At 37.6% G+C, this 18,692-nt stretch overlaps 1 protein-coding gene across 1 annotated transcript in view; it reads right to left on the bottom strand.

The window, feature by feature from the left end:
- Window positions 1-319: 319 nt before the first annotated feature.
- The window catches only part of LOC103756797 (dynein heavy chain 5, axonemal), a 153,905-nt gene continuing 135,532 nt past the window's right edge, over window positions 320-18,692 (bottom strand). The window contains exons 73-76 of the mRNA XM_025894875.2: window positions 15,200-15,332; window positions 6,569-6,777; window positions 1,973-2,194; window positions 320-1,092 (exon numbers count right to left, since the gene is read on the bottom strand). Of these exons, the coding sequence (XP_025750660.2) occupies window positions 874-1,092; window positions 1,973-2,194; window positions 6,569-6,777; window positions 15,200-15,332 (783 nt within the window). The 3' untranslated portion in view covers window positions 320-873. The remainder of the gene's footprint in view (window positions 1,093-1,972; window positions 2,195-6,568; window positions 6,778-15,199; window positions 15,333-18,692) is intronic.

Below are 18,692 nucleotides of genomic sequence, written 5' to 3'. Positions count from 1 at the left end.
TTAACCTAAACTGATGCAAAATGCAGAATAAAAAACAGTTAAGAAGTTTGAGTTTGTAGGATTCAGGCAGTAATGCAAATGAAATGAGAGCTGAACTAGTGTTCAGATGTGTTTACTGAGAAAAGTTTCAAAACCTTTTTCCCGCTAATAATGGGATGCGTGCACAGTTTCCTTATAAGGGGATACAGGTTTAGAAATTAGTTAATATGTGCAAAGGCCACTACTTGTGCAAAGATAAACATGTCTGATTGTACAGCTTCTATGATCATTTACATAAACAAGTGACTGTTAAAGAAAATGGTGGTATCCATTAGTAAAAAGACCCAGTAAGTTTACAAATGCAAAATCAAAGGAACTGTGCATTGGAATATATGCAGATAAACATAAAGTTTTACCATATGTTTAATTCTCTTGCCATTACAGATTTAATAATGCTATGGATGATAAGTTTTTAACTACAAAGTTGAACTTAAAAATAATTGTATTATATTATGAAAAAATCTTGTATTAAGAAAAAAGAACATCTACAAAAGAATGACTATAAATCTTAGAGCAGTTGCCACTATCATTTTTTCATAGTGATTCCATTATGAGCAAGTTATTTGATTATATTATCACTTGGTTTGTAACAGTTGCCAAATTTTACATCTGCAAATGTTTTCCCTCTGATAATCCCAGGATAAATACATTTAGTATTTTTGCTGTGAACAAAGTAAACTGATCTATGTGCAATTAACATAATATCTATACATCATTTGTTAATTCCTGCACCCCTATGAGAAGGTAGCCACCACTTTGACAATAACAATGCAAGTCCTACTGGCTGCAGCTAAATCTTACTAGGTTGTTCTTTTTTTTAATAGCTATCTGTCCCTATTTTGTACTGCAGAGCAGTGCAACCCCCCTTAAAGTCCAATGATCAGGATTCTGCACTGTTTTCAGATATAAAGAGAAAATGTATGTTAGATCTGTTCTCCGAGGCTTTTTGTAGACAGGGCAGGAGTACACATTTCCTTGTTGCTTCTTTGGGTCATTTAGTGCTGTCGTGCTAACAGCATACACGTGGACCACAGGAAGACTTGTGAACAGCACCTGAGAATGTTGAAAGAGACACAGGGCTCAGCATTAGAGAAGCAGGTTAGCGAATCTGAATCTAAACACTAGCACTAGACTCAGTAAAGGCCTTCAGCAAAAGTGCCAGTAACTCAGGAGAGGTACATGCAAGAACAGAAGTCCTACACTTGCTACTACATTGAGTCTAAGCCTGTGGCAGCTCTGGGACAACAGACATCAGGAAGCCTGATGGAAGGAAAGGAAAGCAGCGGAAACCTGGAAAACTGCATGCCATGGAAGTAGATGGAAAAATGACAGCGTGGTTCTAGGAGGGAGAGCAACCATTGTCTTTTTTCCCATCCTTTGCCCCAGTTTTCCCTGAACAGTGACGACAGCATCTAATCATTACTCCATAGCTAGATTTTAAATCTGCTTAGTTACATCAGCAAAATGTAACTCCATGTATGGATAACTGAGCATAAGGTCAGAACTAATACCCTTCCTCATATTAAAAAACAAACACCAGGGATTTTTAGTCAACCAAACACTGACCTCCATACCAAACCCAGGCTGGGGCTTTGGGAGTTCTGGTAGGGTCCTACTTGGTCAGTCAAAAGAAGACTGATTATGGCTTGCACTATTTTATTTGAACATAAATGTGCTTCTAGTGAAGCCAAGAAGCCCAGCCTTTGGTCTGATTTAGTGCAATGCATCCTAAATTTATTTTCCGACAGAAGTCTTTTTGTTTGCTTCTTGTTTGCTTAGTGGGTAAACGCTCTGCCCTCTTCTGAGCCCTGCTAGTGTTCTACCCCCTGAAAACCCATTGTGAAACCACTGCTGCAGGCGCTCAACGTTCTTCCTGGTGTTCTCTGAGCATACTGTATTATTCTACAGTCAGTCATACTCATTTGATCCTTACCTTTGGTGGTGACTCGATCAGCTTACTGTTTCTGCGGTCCCAACCTGCCCCTTCGAGGTAAAGGCCATAAATGTAAACCCCACCGATGTCAGCAGGAGGAGGGCCAACAACATCTTCTTTCATCATCTTGGTCACTTCATTGTGTAAAACAACGCTGTCGAGTGCCCACCCTTTTGCTAAATTCATGCGCGTTGTCTCTTGCCTCATAGCCGTTAGGAATCCCTAAGGAGACATAGAGGAATACAACATAGATGATTTTTTTAAAAAGCCTTGAATTTAACCATTTCCAATTTTTTTTTTTTCCAGTGTAAGTGACATCAACTATACAAAACCTCGTCCCACAAAATTTCATATACATATAAAGTAAATTCAGTAGTGTAAATTCAATGCTCTCCTACACTTTCCCAGTACCATTCATTCTTACAAAATTGGTGTGCACATGCTGGTGCTAAGAAGCCACCAAGTTGGCTTATTTAACATATCAGAAGCTGCCTGTATAACTTGCCTCACATGCCTATTTTACAACCAAACAGATGGAGAGAGGTTTGCAAGGCTGCCAAGTTAATGTGTTTTCACAGGTTCCAGATACAGGTAATTTTTAATTTCTGTAACACTGGCTGTATTACTCACCTTTTCTTATACCAACATTGTAAAAAATACTTTTCAGTCAACAAGTAATGAAGCATTTTACAGAATACAAAGGAAGTATGATCTGGAATCATGAAATTACTGAAATGCCTCTGACACTTTGCTCAGTGAAAAGTCTTTATATACTACAATACCATACTATTTCAGACAACAGAAAGATAAACCCAGAGCACTTCAGCAGCACAGAGTGAAATTTAACTCCCTTCTAAAGAGCTCCAAACTCATGATATAGTTACATGCTGTCAAAAGACAAGCCAGGCTGAAGGTGCTTGTTAGCTTCTCTGATACAGCTGTCCGTGTGCACATACACTGCAGTAAACGGGAAGAGCCTTAGTTCTTAGACATGGGAGAGTAGACTCCTTTGCTCTTCCAGTGGTCATGCTGTAGATGTGCATTTTATTTTCCCACATGGAAACCCATCTGTGTAGCCAAGAGATGAATGAATAAATCACAAAACTGAATATTCAAGAGCAATGGAAAGGACAACTGGGAAAGAATAATTTTCACAACAGGTTTCAGAACAGCGAATGAAAGCATCTAGAGACACGGAAGGGGGGATAGAGAGCCACATGAGGAACAGACAAAGGTGGGAATTAGAGAGCAAATAGCACAGCAAGGAAGAAATCAGGAGCAAAGAGGGAATTGAACAAGCTTTTTATTTTTCTTCAATATTCACAGTGCAGGATGCTGATGCTCTGTGGAACTACTGTTAGGGGCAAATGAATGGAATGAAGCCAGATGTGGAAACATGGGCTATTAGCTACTGAATCCAGGGGCCAATATCTGGCTGCTAGGGCTGAAATGCTTGTTGCATGCGCTGAGCTTGGTAACCACACAATACCCTTTAAGTTATGAGGACATGAGATGACTTACAGGAACTCAGATGTTTCTGTTGAGACACTGGTTGCTTCTCATTAATATAATCCCAGAGACCCCAGGACAAGTGTTTTAGAGTAGTTTTGTGATGGCACAGATAATTGTAATTGCGTTTGAAGTAGTTGAGAATTCTGGCATGTAGCTAAGGGAGAGAGGATTAAAAGCCAAGTTCTTCTATCAGAAATGCCATTAAATGAGAGCAGAATCCTTGTAGTAATTTGTGAAATTTTAATTTGTAGAAACATACTAGAACCAATAGTTTAAAATACATGAAGTGTTCACTGCCAGAAGGCCCCAGAGGGCTACTGCATCCCAGATAAACTGAAATATTAAAGAAAGAAGAGCCTGAAGAGGACAGGACAGAGCAATGACTGTATTAAGGGAATCAGTTCAAAGGCACCATGGAAACACTGGGAAAAAAAGTAAGCTCAGAGCTGTGAGTCGTCTTCAGGGATAAGGTTTAGATAGCAGATTATTCCTACAGAAATGGCAGGACCTATATGCTGTCTGCAGTGGGACTTCTAATGATTATCTGCTCATTTGAATGAATCCTAGACAGTGTTTAAATACTACAGCTGTGAGCTGGAGGCCCAGCTGGGTGTCCCAGAGAAGGTGAATGGTACAACAAAGAGCAAGACACCATCAGGTGGCTTGAGGTGTCACTGTACAGCTGAGGGCTTGGCTCACCCCAAAACCCTCTGTCAGGGACATAATGGACCACTTGCAATGACATTTGCTTCGATTTCTGGTAATCCTTGCCTTTTTTTTTTGTTTGGTTTGGTTGGTTTTGTTTGTTTGCATGCCTGACAGTACTTAAAATCTATATATAGGACAAGTGACAGCAACTGGATACAGAGATTCAAACAAGGAAACAATAAAACAGTGTCAGCCACAATCTGGAAATTGGAAGGTAGAAATGAGATTAGATGACTAGTGTCAAGTCTTTTGATGAAAAAATCCAGTAACAGATTAACTTCACTGAGGGAGGTAAATTCATGGCACTTCTTGTTTTGTTCACCCCAGTTATCTTGACCCAGTGGAGACACACGGAGGGAATCAGGTTTCTTTTACATAGAAGTCTGAGCCAGCCATCATTTGTATCACTAAAAATAAAGATTAACTTCTGTGAAATTATTGAATTTATCCTAGTGTATAAACAGTCCTAGAAAAGGCAGAGTCAGGTATTATATTCGTTTTTATTGCCAGAATGCCTCATTTTCCCAGTGTTATAAATCTGCTTTGTTGTCTCATGTTATCCATGGCATTTATCCATTGACTATAAAGCAAACAGTAAGATATATGCAAGTAGGCAAATTACTTAGGAGCTGTATTTCATCTTACAAATGAAAGGATTTTTCTGACAACTTCTCAGGTGTTACAAACAAGCCATTAGAACTGCAACACTAATACCTCATCACCTCAGCTTGTTTGAGAAGAAGAAAATCAATTTTCTTAACACACGAAATACTGATTTTAAACACAGCAATATGACTATTAACAAAATAATAGTTAATTAATTAGAAAATGAATATTTTCTCAGGTGAATTTCTTTTAGAATGAGCCAATCCCACAGCCTGGGCTACAGAAAATTAAGACTACAACAATAACCATCTGATTCTTAGGCTTGTGATTGCCTGCACAAATAAATTTTTAAATCTCTGCACAGTATATATTTAGGAACTTTTAGAACCAGGGGTTATGAAGTGTTTAATTTTTGTATTTCTAGAGGCTTTCTCACTTACTGTGGTCTATTAAATCACAGTTTGTTTGAGGACACTTAACAGTGATTATTTGGCAGTTCTTTCGAAAAATCCACCTATATGGATCCAAAAAATTGTAGGATGCCCAGTCTGGGGTGGCAAAATTTCAGGCACAAACCCAGAGCACAAAAAAGCCAGCTAAAATGGCCAGTACAAAATCTCTATTAGCTCTTGCTCATCTGTAGTGCAAAAGCAAACACCAACTCAAAAAACACGGAACTGTAAAAGCTTGTTAGGATTGCATCCAGACTGATCATTGCAAAAGTTACTTTGGAATATTTTAGAGTGCTGCTATCAGTGTGTTGCTAGCAAACCAAGTATGGAAGCATAATCATTTTATTAAAACTCCTACTCCTTTCCCTCACACTTGGGAACCTTTTGCTCAGGGGTTCTGTGAGCACACTTTCATGCTATAAAGTTGTATCTGCAGACAGCTGACACAGACATGATAGATGATAGATAGATATTTCCCAGCAGTAGTCCTAGAGAATATTTGCCACTGTTGCTTTCTCTATTCTAGGCAGCTGTTTTAGCTAGCTTTTGCATTGCTAACAAGTACTGAGATTAAAATAGATCTTCAAAATAGCTTTTTGCTAAGACTTCACAGAAACCTGTTGGCTGGATACTCTCACAATGACTCATTTCCACAACTCACGCTTCCCACAAACATCTGTGAATCACAAAAAGCTTTAATGAATGTGGACAGCTTTGCAAAGTCTATACATCATCTAGGTATGTATACTTTACTTCTTTTAACTGTGCTCTCAGCTGTTCCCTTTTTTGTGTTTGATTTCATGCCAGGTTTTTATTTTAGATGGTGCAGACGAGGGGCTGTGTTTTTTATATGTCTCCACAGATCATGTCTGGCACAATTCTGGGGTGGTATAAATAACAAACCTTCCATTTCAAGGAACTGATTTGCAAGGATTGAGAGCCAATTCCAAATCTCTTCTTCCTGTGTCAGAGTTCTGGAACTTACCTTGTTTTGTACTTAAAGGTATTTTCATGCAATAAATAAGAAACAGGTTACTGTAACAGAGGAGGTGAGAAAAGGAAAATTACATTGAAATGTGTAAATATGTACTTATCCAATTTCCTCACTATAATTAAAGCATTTCGTTATTTCAGTAGCATTATTTTGGTCGAGCAAAATTTTCTTCAGTAGATGTTGAAGATAATTTATCCTATATTTATGCTAAAAATTTAATTTAGATTACACTTCATATAGTCAATATTAAGTCAGCTTGAAGTTCTCTCAAGGTCTAATTTAACTGTTACATAGAAGATATAAAGGTCAATCTGGCAATCTTACCTGTGGATTAAAGAATCCTGTCATCCAGAACTGGTTTGGACGGCCATCCTGCAGCCAGCTGCTGAACTGCTGGTTTCTTTCAAGAAGCTCAGTAAACCAAAATCCTAAAGTAGTTGACTCCCAGGAAATCCTAAGCCACAGTTTTGGAATTCTAGCGTCATACATATTATCTAAAGCATCTTGCAATTCTTCTGACATAATTATGGTTCCTGGAAGATAAGTAAAACATTCAGAATGAACTTTCCCTTAGCTTGCAAAGGCAATTAAACTTCCAAATGACATTCTGAGTGTAATAAACCCTCTTTTGTTGTGCCTTAATTGCACACCTGTAGCACTGCATTCTTATCAGTTTGCAGTTAATTTGCTCAAAATTATAAGACTTGATTCAAAGTTAAAAGTGATAAGATAAATGATATTTCTTCTGTTGTTTTGATCAGAAATAAAGATATGTTTCTTAAACAACTCCTTCCTCACACACATTATTTATATTCATTATATTCGCAGTGTGTTTGGAATGTGATTAATAATTTAAAACTTTTTAATATATTTTAATGGTTCCTACATGCATGATCAATGATAGAGATACACTGTGTAACTCATCTATATCCTAAGCATGTACTGACAGTGATTATATTCATGATTCACTGTTATTAATGATAACTTTGTACATTTCCATTATCAAGATTCTCAGTGGGAAATTAGTAGGTAGAATAAAGCTAGAGGCAAGATTTTTTTCTATTTTTTGGCAGTGGCAGCATGTACTCACATATTCCATTTCCATGCCTAGTATTGTTCTCCCCACTAAAATGTTGGCATTTACTAACACAGTGATTTGTCAGTGACACTCACCATTCCATATGCCAGAAGTTCCTACATCTTATCAGTCTATACTCTCAATAGTACTAAAATCTGGCACATGGCCATGCTTCAGGATAACTTCTCTATTCCAGAAACTGGTTCTGTTATTCTCCAGGTATGGTCTGGCAGGCCCTATACCCCTGGTCTGGTACCCCCAACTTTTATTAAATGTTCATGTAATACCATTGTTCAATGTATCAATCATACACACAACTGCTGTAATTGACACCAAGATTACATGAGATACCAAACAGATACAGGGGGCTTCCAGCGCAGAACATGGAAAGGAAAGGGAAATGGTCTGGGTGACTGCAAAGAAGAACTGCAATGATCCATCCAAACATACCTTTAAGGAAATGTGGCCTGTAATAAGTAAGCATTTCAAATCCCTTCCCAGGGCCCCAGTACAGGTGAAGGAAAAAAATATCCAGAAACCAAACTCCAGCTTTTAATTTTGAAGAATACAGTGGCCAACCTGAACACTCATACAACAGTGTGGGAAAATCTGGTACTTTCTGCAATATATCAATTGCAAATAGGCTTTGATCTCTTCTAGCAGGTAATGAATGTCTGTTCCCATTGATATACACCTCTTTTTGTGCAACAAATGCTAGGAGGAAATCATCAACTTTTACAAAATTTTAAATATTAAAAAATACTGCCTATCCTGCATTCTCTGTAACTGCTTTGTAATCAGGCTCAGAATAACATTCTGGGGTAAGAGTCTTTTATAACACAATTAGTAAACCTTCTCTTTGGGTATTAATCTTCTCTAGTATATAACTGAAAGAACCAACATTTAAGAAAGAAACCACTCTGTCTTCTCCACTTTGCTTAGAGAAACCTAATATTACACTATACACTTTATTCACCCTTTGGAGACAGAAAAAGTGGAAAAAAAAAGTCATGCAGTGCGTGTCAGTTTTAACTTCAGAGCAACTGTAGTGAGGGCACAAAACAAGTGAAGAGCATCCTGTTTGAGCCCTGGGGATCATTACCATTGAACTGAGAGAGAAAGAACTCTTTCATCTCTGGTTCTTCCTTGTTTTGAGGCTGATACAGTCAACTTTCTCCTTTCCTTCTCTGTTCTTCTGGGCAGGCTGGAGCTTTTCAAATAGGGAGATACAACCAGCCTCTGCCCTGGGGTATTGTGAAATCCCTTAGGATGTCTGCCTGTTATGACTCAGAGCAGCTGTTGAGAAGACTAAGCCAAAATGTTCTTGAGGATGAGGTATGTTCACAGCTCTGGCCATGCCCATATAGCTGCATAAATATTCCTAGTGAGTGGGTGTCATCTCTGGCAGTAGGTATGCAGTGCTTGAATTTCAGCACTAAATGACATCTGTGGGTGTTGGGATGCATTCCTGCAGCTAAAATACTTTGATAAAAATAAAAATAATTTTAAAAATAAAATAATTGTCAGAAATAAGATCAGTATCACAGGAGAAAAACAATGGCATCTTCCTGGAGAAAGATGATACAGGTGTTTGAAAAACTGTATTTGATAAATTGAATTAGTAGTACAACACCATAGACTTCTCATGTTTAACTTCTGAGAAGCTCAGAGCACTGGACTATATGAAGACACTGAATGTCCTATGAATTTAACATGACCAGCTCAAATATTCTATGGATCAGACAGGCCAGCTGTTTATAACTTGGTTATTTGCAGGGTTACTTTGTGATATTCCCCTTCTTGAATGTGAAAGCCAATCTGAAAATGACTGATGAAGGGTCAGGTCAGTTAAAGACATTAGGGCATTTCCATGCTTCAAAAATAATGTGTACTGTAACCATAGTGTTTGCACAGTATACACAGTTTGGAAATTAGGATTTCCCTTTTTCATTGCCCTAAATTTTTGCTATCGCCCTTCTAAACCACATCTAAATCTATCCAATTGCTGAGTAGTGAGCAACCCAAATAAAGCTTCTCAGAATTCTGAGGACTAGTTGTTATTGATAATTAAAGTAAATAGTCCGTTCTTTTAAACCGAGCTGGTTTTACAGTGATTCATTCAATAGATATAATGCTTTGAATGGACTACATCAGGACCTTGTATTATTTCATGGAGTTGTCCCTTTTCATTACCATACCTTCCACAAGCTGAATCTGAAAACTGTGGAATTTGTAAAATTTGGATCCATGTTTTGAATTTCACATTTATGGTAGCATGTATCTAGACTAGAAAACTTGCATATCTCGTTTAAATGAGTACCTAAACTTAGGAACAAAGGAAGGATCTTAAATTCCAGCATGAACCAAAAAAGCCTCAGTCCACTGAGTGATTCTCTTCCCACAGGCACAGATGTGAATCAAGAGCAACCAGAATAATTATGTAGGATATAAATGAGAAGAGAAGAAGCTAGTTTCTACATCAAGTACAGTTTGCCAGTAGCTGATATCATTATAATAAGATTGGAGAGTACCGCTGGAGGACAATACTTGCTAGACAATGAGTCTGTTAAGCTAGCCTGAACAGTACACAGAGGAAAAAGCTCAGTGAAAGCATCCGTCTATTATTGACTGTCAACTACAGAAGCTGTTCTTTTCAGCCTTTAATCCCCATTCAAGTTTACCTTCCAAAGAACCAGCTTCATTATTGAAGCAGTCACACCTTGCCTCCACTACCAAGCTTCAACTCCCTGTTCTTTGCTAAACATGCTGAGAACACCAACTTGCTTGTAGCTTCCTGTTTTCCTCCTTTCTGCCCTATGACAACAGCTAACTTGTCTGTGTTTGCTCCAAAACATTAATTATTATTATTACATCCAAAGGTACAAGTTATACAGAGTACTAGATGAAAACAGTAAAAGCTAATGTATGTTTCCCCATACCTAAAACATTTTTTTTTTTTTAAGCTTTAGTATGGTTTTCCTAGCTCTGTGACCACCATTACTCTGCTGATAGAAGTCAACTTCTTTGCTTCAGGCAGTTCTTTCAGTTCTTCAAGTAGTTCTTCCTTCACTTGCAGTGCTCGGGCACTTCAGCATTTGCAGATGATTCCCAGGAAGCTCTCAGAAGTTCATTTACCTCCACCATGCTGTTTTAATTCCAAGGCCCTCAACAGTTTATCACTACCTTTGGCTCCAGGTCTCCAGAATAGGAAGAGTAAATCAGGCAGCCGAGCCCTGAAATGCAAAACACTCTCTCCATTTTTTTATTTGTAGAGTGGTATTCTCTCCGGCTGCACCTAACCTTTGCCCCTGTTCTGCTTTCTCTTTGTTTCCCACCTTCCTTTTCTGGTGCAGAATCCTCTGATTTAATTCTTCAAGTCAGGAGAGATGAAAGGAACTGAGAAACTTGAGTAGCATGCAATTTTTCACATAGAAAAGCACACAAATCCTAGATTCTCTTCAACAGCTAAATCCTTCAGTCCATAAGAAGGCAATTTGAAAGTAACCTTGGTAAATTGTTCTGAAAATTTACCAGCTCCAGTACTAAATGTTTTTGACTGCACCCACCAAAGGACTGAAAATAAAAATTTTAAAGCAATAATTTGAGGATGAAATACCATTCACAACTCCATGAAAAAAGTAATACAAATTAGTACCCTGAGCTAGAGTAATACAACAGCCAGCATAATGGCAAGTATATGTAATAACACATATTAAGAAGTCCAGAAATGACATGCCATACTGTGAAAGACAACAGGATGCATTCTGGTATTCTTATGAGGATGAGAAGTAAATAATGGATGAGAACTGCTGAGCCAAAATTAACTACACCACAAGACATACTAGACTCATCCCCTCCATTCCTCAAATGATTTCCCCATTGTTACATTCCATAAATATCCTCACTGAGTGCTCTTAATCATTTTCCGACAAAATCCTCATCCGAAAGTGATGATCCCTACAAGCCTCACACACGCACACTGTAAGACTTAATAAGGTAAGAGCCCAAGATCTTTCAGCCCAAAAGTCTATTGCCATCATCAGCAAGCCAAACTAAAATTGTGTGTTAGCAGTGTTATAGCATTATGAGGCAAAACAGAACTTAGCCAGACAGTGGCTTCCCTTTCACGGGAAATTACCTTTCCTGTGCACTATGGCAAGATAGTTTCCCGAGCTCCAGTTTTTTGCCATGTACGTTAAAATAAAGTACCAGCTACCTCTTTTGACTCTTTTGGACTTAATTTATATCCTCTTTTAAGGTGCTACATACAATGGCCAGAAATTCCTTGCAGCATCATGATGCAAACACTACTTTCAAGATCATGGTATTTGAATTGGAAAAAAATAGCAAATCTTTACCCTTGGCTTAATGCATGAGTTTGTGTAGATGACATAAAAATTCTACATGAGTCCTATAACATATGTAAGACTACATTGCCACAGAACTGCTGTATTCTCAGGAAAAATGTTAACAGGAAAAAGATTTCTCTCTCCTAGCTTTGCAAGTACTGCACAAATAGCAGTGGGAGTTCTGTGATCATGTGGCACATATATGACATGAATGGTTAAAAAAATCCAAGGTTTCACATATAGTCTTCTCTTGTTCATGGAGTAGGCAGTTCCAAAGGATTATTTTGAAAACACAATGCTGTAAGGTACCAGACACCAAGGCCAAGTGGATTCAGTTTTATGACCAAAGTAGAATCTAGATATAAATAAACAAGTTAAGCATTGTTTTGTTTCACAAGAAGCCCTTAAGCAGGATGTTAAGTGGGTTAAAAAGAATCAGGATTAAAACCAGCCTAAAAGTTGTGCTTATTTCCATTGACAAGGATTCGATACCCACTTTCAGTGCTACTACAAGTACGCTCCACCCAGTTAATGGAAAACACTCAAGAGGGACTAGGGATAGCTCCCACAGAATCTCTCTTCTCACTTTCATCACCAATAGAAGACACATCATGGTGCCATCAAAATGCTTAGCACTCTTATTCAGTGCATGGAGAAATAAAGAGAGCCCCATAAAATCTCACAGATGGGCCACATTCAAACAAACTCAACTCAAAAAACTCTAAGAGGATAGGAATAACTGAATGGGTCATTAAATTTTACTGCATTAAAGACACTATCTTTACTAGTGGGAGAGGGGATTGGAAGTATCCGCTTCCAACAAACTGCTAGGGTATTAGCATTCTGTGCCAGAGGCTTCTACTCTTCCACCGGCAGAAGGTAAGTACACAGGAATTCTATAGCTCATATATTGCCCTACAATCAATATGGTCACCTTCTGCTAGGAGCTCAAGATCTGTTGTTCATAATCCATTAGAATGTGGAATTTTGGTACAAGCCCCACGTCTTACTGCTCCTTGCCTCTGAAAAGCTTTCTCTGCTTGGAATATAGCCTCTATTTTAGGTCCCTTGAGAGGATAACCATCATTGCTGTATTCTGATTTATGGTGAAGCTCTTTATTATGGCAACTGTGAAATAAACTCTGGACAATCAATAAGTAAGTAAAACGGAAGTAATGGTTGGGACATAAGTGGGAGTAAAAAGTGCAGCTACAATCTAATTATTATAATTTGATCCAGAAAAAGTATCACTCCAGGCAGCAAAGTTTATTGGTAGAGATGCAGGCTTGTGGGCACATTTGCCAAGAAACATGTTAGACACGTGCTGAGCACCCTAACCCCTCCCAAAAGCTGAACACTGCTCAATATGCCCTCTGGACAGAGGGACAAAACTGGCTCTGCTAGTTTCCTCTACATCCCTCATGTTCAGCTGCACATGGGCTGTCCCTGAGGAGATCCTTACATTATCTGAAATGTAACTCAGTGAGCAACATCAAAATTACAAGGTCCATCTATTCACATCCAAGCTGCAGAATCAAACATTCAGACTACCTTCTAAAAAGCTACATGATGTATCCTAAAGATGCACTACATTCTTTAACACAAAACTCATTTGAAAGTCTAGATCTGATGAAAGTGGGTGCTCAGGCCTTAACAGGTTCATGAAGCCAAAGCCAAATATGTGACCAGGGCAGATGTCAAAAGTCACATGAGCTGTCCGAGTAGACAGATCAGTTTACCTCATTATAAAGAAAAAGAAGCACCTCAGATGATCTTAGTTTGCAGTTGACTAGTTTTGGGGGAGAACCTAGTATGAGACAGTTAGCGGTTTTAAATATTCTTACCACTCCTTAATTAACCATCTACCGTGTTATCCTCATGAATCTGCCAGAAGCCATTAATTGTTATTGTTAACTATACATCCAAATTTGTTTTCAGAGCAATTTTTTACTATATTTAGCTTGCCTGTCCCTAAGAAAATTATGTTTTAGAGAATTGCATGAAAGTTACAGCATTAACTTGATTAAACATCTGGCAGATGACTGTGCCCACTGTGGAACTGAATATGAAGTGCAAATAAATTATGTCATTCATCCACCCCTTTGCAGAATATTGTACATATTGAGAATTTGAATATATCTGTCATAATCAAGGAAAGATTAACACTTTCCTGAATGGAAAACATCATTTTACTGTACTGGAAAAGGGGACTCTATTCACATACAAAAGGGAACTTTCAGCTCAGTATTGAAACAGAGGACAATTGTTTCTTCCAGTTTGATCTTAGCATATCTTTATTACAGGATACGAAAGCTTATTAGCCTTGGGCACATATATGAACCTCTTTCCTAGATTCAGATTGTAGGTATCATTGTTGCCTTGATGTTTCATACAAATGGGCTGGGAAAAATCCCTTTTGATTCTTATGTAACAAAAGTACAAATTAAAAAAAATCTCCCTTCATGAAAGATACCGTCAAAAGACTGGAAAATGCCAGTAAGACAGATCGAAGTACTTCCATCACCTATATTATAAGGAACAAGTTTTGAGGCATTCCAACCTGCTTCCTGTAGGGACAGTTTGCTGTCTCAGATATTTTCTGCCTCTCTGCTATAGAACAGCAGACTTCTGTGAGATCTTAACCAGTGGAACCAAAGCATTGCTGCTTCATTTTAATTTATTTTTAATTCAAGAAACTTGGCTGAGCAACAGTATACTTTCTTTCCTGGATATTTCAGCTCTTGCAGATGAGCAAAATGGGAAGTGAAAACAAAAAGCAGACGGTAACATCACCATCCCTTCTTTTTCCTCACTCCTTTTCTGCTCAAATTTTCCATCTGCTTCTAGTTGTCTGTGCTCTTGATTTTTTTTACTACATTCACCATTGCTCACTTTCAGCCAAATACTCTTGTCTCTGAGGGATACAGAATGCTGTTGCCTGCCTCCTGTGAACAGCTAAAAGAAGAACCCTATCTCTGTCTTTTGACTGGCAGTGCCACTCACTTCAGCTTCCATTTAGAGACCTGCTATTTGGTTTCATGAATATTGCAAATCTCACCTTAAATTAGAGTCTTTACCACCTTGCCTCCTGAGCTCCCTCTCTCTCAATTACTTAGCAGCAACACTTCTACCTTGTTCTACATCATTATGGACCAGCTTAATTTCATAAATGACTCTGGTACATGACCTGTGGACCTAATCATGCAATTCAGCTCCTCTGTGCTCTTTAGGGATCCTGGAGAGAATCACAGAAGTGTGGTAGTGCTGGGGGACATGAACTGCAATACTGCATGCACATGTATGCAGTATAAACTTAGGTGGAGTGCCCTTAGAGATGCAATCAGAATGTTTTAAGGGCTGAAATTAGTAGTCATATGATAGAGAGGAAAGGAGAAAAACTGTGGGAGGGAGGGAACAAAAGAGAAAGGAAGAAAAGGAGGGGAAATATTAATTTAGTTATACAGTATAAACATATATATATATAGTTAGTAATAATTATTAATTATGATTTTTAATGTTGTAACTTACCATCAATAGCCAGTTTGAGATCAGCCAGTGTAGTTCGAACTCTTGATATAACATGTTGCATGTGGTCAATTTCTTGACGGAGAAATATGTTTATGGGTTGAAAAGCTCCCATCTTCTGAAGCTGGGCTTTCACCTAAATAAGAATAGTACAATGATTATAAAATCTAATCTCCTGTTTCCCATGCAATAATTTTTGAAAGCAAAAATATTTTCAGAAAAGAAACTTTTTAGTAACAGATGGCCATTCAAGTCCTGTTGCCAACTGTAAGATTTAGCACACTGTGACTCATTAGCTTACTAAAATGAGCTCCTCCATCATTCTAAGGAGGGAAAGTTCCCTCTTTTTGAAGGGACACAGCAGTTTATTCTGTCCTTGTTAGGCTGCAGGGTCTTAGATCTTAAAATAAAAAAACCCACATGCTATAAAAAAGCATGTTTGATGGTGACTTCTTCATATTTCCAAATTGTGCTAAGTGAACTTTCTCACCTCTTCTTGCCCTGCTGAGCTGAAATAATACAACAAATGGAGTTCCACTTAACAAGCAGAAGGATATGTAAAAACTGCTACTTCCAGTAGCATGTGACTTGTTCATAAGGCAAGATGCTCATGGATACTTTAACTAGAGAGGCAAGATTGCCAGAAATAATACAGATGCCACAGAAATCTGTTACACCATTATGTGCAGCATTTTGCAAGTAGAAGCCTTTGGCCTTCTTAGAGTTTAAGGATAACAGTTTCACTCATATTCAACAGAGAAAAATCTCAAAATGGAATCAGTTTTCTATGTTACTTAAGGACATATCATAGCAGCACTAGCAGTAGCATTCTCTGTCTTGCTTTAGCATATGGTGCATATAGAATGTACTTCAGATATACATTGTATATTCCATGTATATCACTGTATATAACAATACATGAGAGAGGGTTTAATGGCACCTGCAAAAATCATGGTGCCTATACCTCATGTAGTACCAGAATTCTTGATTTTTTAGACTTTCAAGTGGTTTTCTCCATTATACTTAGCTTTCAGAAAGCCAGCGGTCTTCTCTGTGTATTTGCTACCACTCAGCCACATGCATCATTTTACATATTGAAGCAGCCTGAACTCTGATATTTGCCATTGTCGCTCATTCCCTCTGCAGATGAAATTCTGCAAGAGGACTCTCAAACCAAGGCAAGATCTCAAAGTAAAATAAGATCCCATCCCCATATATATATATATGGCCATTAATTTATCAGAAAAGAGCTGACCCATAGGATCAGTTTGCTTAAATAAAAATTTAAGACCCTATTTTGAGCTTAGTAACAAAAGATGAACTAAGAGTTAGAAAGTTTGATCTTTCAAAGAACAGAATGTCATCAGAATTCTACTACAACCAAGCAGAAGCAAGAAAATTTGGTTAATGTGTGCTATTCTATCAACGCCAGACGTTCACTGGATATTCTCCATATTTTTCCAGATCTACTCGTGTATCTCATTGCATACATTATTATGTATACTATACATTATATGCACATAATAAACATTACTAAAGATTTTATTATTACACTGAAGAGTAAATTTCTGCAAGATAAATATCATATAGCAATTGCGTAGTTATAATCACTAGTGTAAATATGTAAACGTTTTGACAATTTCCAATTCTTAAGTTTCAACTCCAAGCCCAATAAAATACTCTTTCTCAGCTTTCTCTGCTATTCTCCTTGGGAGACAGCTATCAGCAAGGTTATTCATCATATTTTAATCACAAGGACCCATGAGTTTGTCAGACAGAATGTCCAAGAAATAGGTGCCAGCCAATTATGCTAATGCTTTGCAGTGTGACAAGTACATTTTATAGACTGAGTTAATGCAATCTTGCTGTGAAAGAGAAAAAAAACACTAAAATCAGCTGCCACAAGACTAGAGCTAAGATAAGAAACTTTTTGGATAATTCACACAATGAAATATTCTGATTTTATTCCATACAAAATCCAGGGAAAACTGCTTTCTGAAAAATTCACAGAAACTGGTAATTCTCCCTCTTGCCAAAAAGTAGAAACATTTGATTTCTTTTTCGCAGAATACTTAGTGGTCTAGTGCATGCTACTAATAAGAATATAGTCCATGCATTTTATCCATTAAATAAGAAACATGAGTTTTTTTCTACTCTACAAAGCATGTGATCCTTTTGGGGATCATTTAGAGGAAGAATTTCTCCCATTTGAGGAAAAAATTATATGGAAGATGTTGTTAAAAGGGTTATTTTCTAAAATATTGATATTTATGGATCTACAAAGTGAAGATGAAATAAATATTCTAAAATATTACTGTACTGATAATTGTACAATTTAACTAGCGAATTCTAAGAGTTTAAACATTCTTCTGGTATAACTTTAATGTGCCTACAAAAATACCTATAGTGCAGAAATTTGCTAATCCATCCTAGATATGTTCAGAGCACTCAGTCTGGAGCATCAAACATAAACAGATATCAAAACAAAAAAAAAGATTACACACTTTCTACCTTATTGTATACAAATCAATCCTGATCTGCAGTGAGGTTTACTAGGTGTAACATAGTGCATTTCTTGGAAATCTTGCTGCTAAGGTTCATTTTATGTACATATTCTGAGGTATGATTAACTACTTTTGTTTTAGAATTCTTCTCAAGCAATCAGATGACTTACTTTCAGTGTTCTATTTATTACGACATAAAGAGATAGATACTGACTCACAGAAAAAAACTTAAAAGACAAAACTCATTAACCAAAATAGCCTTTCTGAGATTAATATTCTAATTCCATAAAGCCCACTTGCAATATCTCCTTTTTATTATGCATACAGCTGTCATCTAACATAAAACAACGTGATTTAAGAAAGGGGCTACTAAAATCATAATCTTAATAGCTTTGTCTACATGATTTTCAGTGCATATCTCTACTGTGTCAGATTCCTCTATGCACATTTTTTAGCTGTCCTCAGGTCACCACATACTTATAGGACATTCAGCAGAAAAGCAGTTGCTGAACTTGTGCCATGACCATTGATCAAGTTACTGTAGTACTGACTGCCTATCGCTTTCAGTAAATGCTATTATTTTCAATCAGACTTAATTACTTTCTATATTCTTCGTCAGCAGAAATGGGAAGTCCATCATTCTGTAGATGGACAAGCCAAAGCTCTTTTCAAGTGGTGCCAAGGACCCTTTCCTTGACATACACAGTGAAATATGCAGAAAATAGCTTCAAATTAAAGTAACCCAAAAGGTGTGCTTCAGGGAATCTAAGGGACTTTAACCACTAATGGGCATTGAGCTGACAGGCCCAGACTAGAGTTAGAGCAAGGCAAATTCCTCGATTAAACATCTAATGAAGGCCTGGGGTCCTCAGATGAACTCCTCTTTCCATGCAATACTTGCTAATGTCACAGCCATAGCGGACATTACGGCAAAATCAATACTACAAAAAATATTTAAGGAAAAAGCCCCTTGCTACTTGCTATTCCCTAGA

The sequence above is a fragment of the Manacus vitellinus genome, unplaced genomic scaffold (genome assembly GCF_001715985.3).
Source record: "Manacus vitellinus isolate BGI_N305 unplaced genomic scaffold, ASM171598v3 scaffold_17_pilon, whole genome shotgun sequence".
Classification (NCBI taxonomy): Eukaryota; Metazoa; Chordata; class Aves; order Passeriformes; family Pipridae; genus Manacus; species Manacus vitellinus.
The sequence above is the reverse complement of the archived record's forward strand: the minus strand, read 5'-3'. Positions and strand labels throughout refer to the sequence as shown.